Consider the following 7,320-nt stretch of genomic DNA (forward strand, 5'->3'; position numbering starts at 1 on the left):
CCTTGTTTTCTAAGTAAGATGAACAGAAAATGAACAGAATCACTCACATATATGAAGTAAAATTTCTGCAGTAATATCATGAGCACCTGTGGGCCCATGCTTTAGAATTCTGATTTTTCAAAAAGACATTTCTCTTTATGCTGAGAAGGAAAGATTTGGTTAAAATAACCAGATGCCAAGAAAGGGGCCCAGAGAGGGAAATCGCAGTTAGTGAGGAACATCAGGAGGACAGGGACAAAGAACAGTCTCCAGAATCCATGAGAGAGATGACAACCTAAACCAATTGCAGAGAGCCAATGGAATATGGTAGTCAGGGATCTGTATCCAGAGTTCAGCATGGGGTAGAAAAGGGACCAGAAGGACAGGAGGTAGGGAAACTGGTGGTGTCTTGGACAACTTTCGTGAATAGGTTTGGGAATCACTGAAGCATCATTATGAGCATGAAGTTGTAGGGCAGATCTATTGAGTGAATGGAACAGAGGCATGCCCAACACCCCACCCTCTCTTAATGACCCCACCCACTTGTCAGGCAGAATATAGCTAGCTCCTCTGCATCACATAGTGATGAGATTAATAGATTCTGGGACAGCTACATCTCTTCACTGCTCTAGTGGTTCAGTGCATGCTTGCCAGTGTATGAGGGCTGAGAGCTGCCTTGATGCCAGATAAGAAAAGATATTTCTTCCCCTGTGCATATGGTTGTACTGAAGAGTAGTGGAAGCAGGGTGCAGTTGCAAGGAGGAGGATATGGAAGGGGGGATTCCCTGAAGCTAATTACATCACTGACTTTGCAAGAAAAGGGCTAGTTGGGGACATGTCTTGAGAGAGGATCTAGATATTATCCCCAGGTCGGATTGCCTCCCATTGTTCCTGACCTCATTGCAGAAAAGAGGGCAGACTTTTTTGTGGCTGTGGCTGTTGCCACCAGACACTGTAGGAGGAGGTTGTTCTTCAATGCAACCATTTCCAGGGTAGATGAAGAACCAGTGTAGATGTTGCAGTTCCTTGTTAAATTGACTGGGGGTGACAGGTATTTGTGGAGTCCAAGTCCCTATCTTCGTTACTATTATAACTCTGACTTAGTTGAATTGAAAATTAAGATGAAAAGATTCTGTACTAGCTAATCCCAGAGTTATCACATGATCTATAGTGAAATTTATATCGCCTTTGACTGTGTGGCGAGGATTTGGGACCAGGTGTCATCCTTATTCTCACAGTAAAAGGGGTCCGAGACCTTAAGAGAAGTAAAAGTGAAGACCCTGAGGACGTTCTGAAAGAATTGCCCATCCCAATAGAGAGCCCTACCCTGCCATTAGCTCTTCTAAATCCATGCCCGGATAGTAAGCCCAGGTGCCCCTCACGTCACCCTCTGGAGACTGGGATGGGGGATTGTAAGGTGGAGTGGAAGGAAGTTTGGGAGGAAGGGTTTGGTTTAAAGCTGGCTGACTCAGATAAGGAGAAGGAAAAATCCCAGGCTACACAAGAGTCAATGAAAGACCCCTATAGGAGTTGCGACAAAGTCCAACTCTCCCACAAAACAGAGGCTACCCCCTCGCTCCTAAGAGCACACACACTCCTCCTCTCAGCCCTGGGAGGCCCATAGGGAATTGGCTTCCCCAACTTTTCCCTCTGAATTCTCAGAGAAGAGAAGACATTGTTCTCGGCAGAACTACATCAGGTCAGCGGAGGAGAAAGTTCCAGAAGAGTTTCAGACCCTGTCAGGAATTAAGGTAAAGTCCCTGAATGAGGTATGACGGCATCCTCTACACCAGGAAAGTGGCTGTCTGGCAGAACCCTACACCTCATGTAAGCCCCGGCAGGCCCTGGACGGGGTTTGCTTGATGCACCGCCCTTTGAATTCCCGAGATGAATGGAGGTAATATTGCACCTGCCTTTGGGATCAGACGAGCAGAGGGCGGCATTCCAGACCTTCCTGCAGTGAAGGTGAAGTCCCTGAGTCACCTGAGGGAACTATCTGCCTTAAATCCAAAGGTCCCCGCAGAACTCAGGCTCCTGCGTTCAGGCCTGATAAGCTCCTTATGGGAGTAGCCGGATGTAACGCACCCTGCGCTCCACCTCCGGCGTCAGGGAAGTGAAAATAATTGGTGCTAGGTAAGTCAGGAGGCTCTGCCAGGAAGTGAGGTGGGACCCTTTGTGACAAGGTGTGAGGGTCCTCACTATCCAGGTGAGAGGGCGTGTACCACAGTGTCCCACCCGTGCGGTGAGCTGTGGCAGACCTCCAACAAAGAACACCGATACAGCACTCTCTGAAGTCCCCCTTTGAAGATTAAGGAAGGGACAGCATCAGACCAGAGTTACGGCCTCAGGCCAGCAGATGGAAGAGTCCCAGACCTTAACAGAAGTAAAGGTGAGGATCTGAGTGAGACTTATGGGAACCACCCACCCCAAAAGAGGGCGGTTTCCTAGAGAGTCCCGCCCCAGCTCTCAGCCCAGGGAGTCCCCAGGTGGAAGTGGCTGGATGTGACACATTCTGAATTCCATTACTGGCTTCTCAAAAATGTGAAGGGCTTTACGTTATCAGAGGGACTGTTTCCAGGGCCTGCCAAAAGGAAACGTAAAGAACTTGAGTGAAGTTTGAGGGGCCTTCCATGGCAAAAGACAAAGGGCCCTGTCACATTGCTGACAGGCCTTAGATAGGGATCCCCTGATGGAACACACTCTAATTCTCCCGGTGAGAACTCACCTGACCAGAGTGTCATCCTCAGGCCGGCAGAGGAGTTCCAGGTCCCAACAAGAGCAGAGGAGTGGCTCCTGAGTTCTGAGGGAACCATCCACTCCAGATCAAAATGGGCTGTGGGGTAGATTTGTTAGTCCGGGGACTCTGTAACTTCCTCCTGAGAGATCTCAGGGATGTCAGGGCCTTGCTCTGAGGGAATAGATCTCAGGTCAGCAGAGAATGGAGTCCCAGGTCCTACCAGAAGCCAAGATGAGTAAAGAATGTGAACCCTACCTACCCCAGGATAGAGAGAGTTCCTCAGCGCTATTCCATTGCTGTCTTCCTGGGTTTCCCCAGGCAGGTGTGGTCAGATGAGATTCTTCTTCAGTTTCTCCTCCAGTATAGATGAGAGATAAGGCCACTGAAATGAGGGTTCAGCTGCGAAGAGTTAGAGCAGAGGGATCCCAGAACCTGCCAGAAATCAATAAGATTGCCCCAAAGAGAAACCTCCTACGAAGAACAGAGGGGCCTCCACAAAGTCTGGACATGCCAGGCCTTGTTTCACCACCCCCAGTAAGCCCCAGGCCCATCTTGCAAGTAGTAATCTAAGACACACTCTAGTCATTTCACAGGTAAGTAGCGCACGCAGGAAAACTTGCAGAGGTTGCCATTAATAAAGCCAAAGTGACATCATTGTGTTGAGTGGGCACATACCATCACATCCTTTCTCTTGTACCAGATCATCTTCTCTTTTGGCTGCTGCACCTGAACAGTCATCATGCCTCGAGGTCAGAAGAGTAAAGTCCGTGCCCAGGAACGACGCCGTCAGGCACGAGAAGAGACTGAAGATCCGGTGGGTGCTCAGGCCACTGTAGCAGATGAAGACAAATATGCACCCTCTTCTTCTGCTCGTTTCAAGGGTATTCCCCAGAGTTCACTTGCTGGCACAGCCAGAAATCCCCAAGGTCCTCAGAGAGCCCAATCTACCACTACTGCTGCAGCTGTTTCATATATGAGCTCTAATGAAAATGTCACCAACCAAGAGGAGGAAAGGCCAAGATCCACACAAGACCCAGAAGCCACTGAAAACTTCCCCAGAGGCCCTGTAGATGAGAAAGTAGTTATGCTGGTGCATTACCTGCTATATAAGTATGAAATCAAAGAGCCCATTACAAAGGCAGATATGATGAGAAATGTAATCCAAATATATAAGAAGGACTTCCCTGAGATTCTGAGGAGAGCTTCTGAGCACTTGGAGCTGATCTTTGGCCTTGACATCAAAGAAGCAGATCCCAATAGGCACATCTATGTCCTCATCAACAAACTGGATATGAGCTATGATGGAAGCCTGAGTGATGACGGAGGTTTTCCCAAGACTGGCCTGCTGATGACTATCCTGGGCGTGATCTTCATGAAGGGCAATTGCGCTGCTGAGGAGCAAGTCTGGGAAGTGTTAAATATGATGAGAATATATGATGGGAAGAAGCACTTCATCTTTGGGGAGCCCAGAAAACTCATCACCAAAGATCTGGTGAAGGAAAAATACCTGGAGTACCGACAGGTACCCAGCAGTGATCCTCCACGCTATGAATTCCTGTGGGGTCCAAGAGCCCACGCTGAAACAAGCAAGATGAAAGTTCTTGAGTTTATGGCCAAGATCCATAATACAGTTCCCAGTGCCTTTTCATCCTATTATGAAGAGGCTTTGAAAGATGAGGAAGAGAGAGCCCAAGCCAGACTCACAGCTAGGGCTCACATGAGTGCCATGGCCAGCGGACGTTCCAGGGTCATGCCCAGCAGCTCCTCCCAGCTCTAGTAAAGTCTGAGACATTCCTCACTTTGTGGTTGCAGAAAGTCCATATTCTATGTAATGGAAAGTCAGGGCTGGGCTGTTGACAATATAATATGTTCGTGATCATGTTTTATGTGGTAATTTGGGTACTTTTAAAAAAAGATGTTTGGGGCCGGCCCGGTGGCTCACTGCTATAGTGTGCCGCTTGGGAAGCACGGCGGCGCTCCCGCTGAGGGTTCGGATCCCACATACAGACAGGTTCCTGCTCACTGGCTGAGCGAGGCGCGGGAGCAACACCGAGGGTTGCGATCCCGTTGCTGGTCCCGGTCCAGTACGGGGGCTACACTGAAGGTTGCGATCTGTTGCTGGACACGGAAAAAGACAAAAAAAAAAAAAAAATGTTGTTCTTTTTAATATAAGGTTAAACTAGCTTCAGAATCCAAGTTTATGAATGACATTGCACATTTTTTTCTGTATATAAGATTTAAGAATAAGCAATTTTTTATTTTGTAAATACCATTGGGATACTCTCCATCTTATTTAGTGTTTTGAAACAAGATAGCATGACAGCAATTTAAGTACTTCCTTGGAAACATGAAAGAACTCAGCAGCATAATAGTTGGGGTTAAGAAACAGAAAAAAATGTAAAATATAGCTAATTATCGCATGCCTATTCACTTCTACTCTGATGTTGTTTAAAGTTAAAAGATATATATTTAGGTATGCTTAGATCATTTGAGAATGTGTAATTAATTACATTGTTAGAAATTAGACCTCTTTCACATTGGCTCATTTATTCTTAAAACATTAATTGAGCATCTGCTCTTTGGAAGGATCGATGCTAGTACTGGTAATATCAGGATAAACAAGATCTTCCTGTGCTCATTGGATTTTAGAGTCTGGGAGCAGATATTATTTGAGGGCACTTCAAAAAGTTCATGGAAATATTCATATTTTCTTTTATTTTTTTCCACAACCATTTTGAAGTACCTCATATAAGAAATATGGTAAGTTACAGCCTGGGACCTAAAGAATAAGTCCAAAGAAAGAGTGAGGAAGTGAGGGGTGGGTGGGGGGATGTCCAGATGACAGTATCAAGTGTAAATGCCAAGAGGCAAGTGGGTTTGGTGCCTTAGGAAACTGCAAGCCCTTCAGTGCAAGTCAATTTTAAATTAAGTTGGGTGGTGGGTCAGATGAGGATCTGAGTGTAGTAAGCACTGGCCATGCTCTCAGAAGTTGTGTCCAGACTTGAAAGACTAAAAGCCTAGAATGGAAAACTACTTATAGCAATTGGCTTGGGATCATAGATAAACCAGAAAGAAATCTCCACCTAGGGCAGGAATGAAAGGTGTCTTGTGCTTCCCCCACTCCAGGGCAGTTGAATACAGTGCACAAACTAGGTGTTCTATGCACATATGCACTCGTAAGTGTCAGAAATATAAGAGTAATACAATATCGACATGGGATTCTCAGAAGCTACTCTGCTGGCACTCTTTGCTCTTGTCTGAGAAAGACAGAGACTGTCTTTGTTTGTTTTGTTTCAGAATACCAGAGACTGGGTAACTTAAAAAGAAAAGATATTTATTAACCACAGTTCTGTGTCTTTTGAGTGGGTAGTTGAATACATTCACATTTAGTTTTGCTATTGAGAAGTACTGTCTTATTACTGGCAATTTATAGCTTTTTGTTTAGATGCTAACATATTTGTTCCTTTCTTCTTTGATTATTGATCATCAATGTCTGTGGGGTTTTTTTGCGTTTGTAAGATTTAGTTTTTTTTTTTTTAATCTTTCTCATTTGCATTTGTGTTTTACTAGTGTGTTTTGTTCTTACTTGTGAATTCATGGCAGTGATTATTGTTTTTTGGATCGGCATGCAGGACTCCTTTGAGGATTTCTTTCAGGGCTGGACATGTGGTGTTGAACTCTTGCAATTTTTGTTTGTCTGAGAAATAGACTGTTTCTCTCTATTTCTTAAGGATAGCCTTGCAGATACAGTATATTTGACTGGCAGTTTTTTTTTTTCTTTTAGTATTTTGAATATGTCATTCCATTTTCTTCTTGCCTGTAGAGATTCAGTTGAGAAGTCTGCTATTAGTCTGATGGAAACTCCTTTATAAGTGACTTGACACTTTTCTCTTGCTGCATTTAGAATTTTCTCTTTGTCTTTGAGCTTTGCCAGTTTGACTACAATGTGTCTCAGAGAGGATCTTTCTGGATTGAATCTGTTTGTGTATCTTTGAGCTTCCTGGATCTGAAGGTCTCTTTCTCTATATATACCTGGGAAGTTTTCTGTTATTATTTCATTGAATAGATTTTGACTGTCTTTACCTTTCTCCTCTCCTTCTGGAACACCCATGATTCAAATGTTTGTGTGCTTAAGGTTGTCTGGTAGTTCTCTTAGACTTTCTTCATTTTTTTTCTCTTTTTTTCATTTTTGTTTTTCCTTTCCTTTTTTTTTTTTTTTTTTTTTTTTTTTTTCTTTTCTTTTTTTTTTTTTTTTTTTTTTTGTCTGCCTGAGTTATTTCATAAAGACTATCTTTGAGTTTGGAAGTTCTTTCTTCTGCTTGTTTTAATCTTCTAGTTAAGCTCTAGGTGGTGGTTTTTATTTCACTGAATGTGTCTTTCAGTTCCAGGAGTTCTGTTACATTCTTTTAGAAGGTATTATTCTCTCTGTAAATGTCTTCCTTCATATGCTGGATATTTTTTCTAACTTCATGGTGTTGGCCAACTGGATACTATCTTATCTCATTGAGATTCCTAAAGATAGTTATTAGGAATTCCTTTTCAGTCATTTCAGGGGTTTCCTGTTCTGTAGGGTCTCGTATGTGAGAGTTACTAAATCCCTTTGG

The 7,320-nt window shown here is 44.1% G+C and overlaps 1 protein-coding gene across 1 annotated transcript; it reads left to right on the forward strand.

Annotated features, from left to right (window-relative positions):
* The first annotated feature begins 3,455 nt into the window (after positions 1-3,455).
* On the forward strand, positions 3,456-4,493 carry LOC103606661 (melanoma-associated antigen B10-like). Its single transcript, XM_008591226.1, has one exon. It carries the CDS (start codon positions 3,456-3,458, stop codon positions 4,491-4,493), a length of 1,038 nt encoding a protein of 345 aa, XP_008589448.1.
* The last annotated feature ends 2,827 nt before the right edge of the window (positions 4,494-7,320 follow it).

The sequence above is a fragment of the Galeopterus variegatus genome, unplaced genomic scaffold, assembly GCF_000696425.1.
Source record: "Galeopterus variegatus unplaced genomic scaffold, G_variegatus-3.0.2 Scaffold6767, whole genome shotgun sequence".
Classification (NCBI taxonomy): Eukaryota; Metazoa; Chordata; class Mammalia; order Dermoptera; family Cynocephalidae; genus Galeopterus; species Galeopterus variegatus.

Bases quoted from the DNA above. Each gene is read 5' to 3' on its own strand.
- LOC103606661 (XM_008591226.1), top strand. From the start codon at position 3,456: ATGCCTCGAGGTCAGAAGAGTAAAGTCCGTGCCCAGGAACGACGCCGT.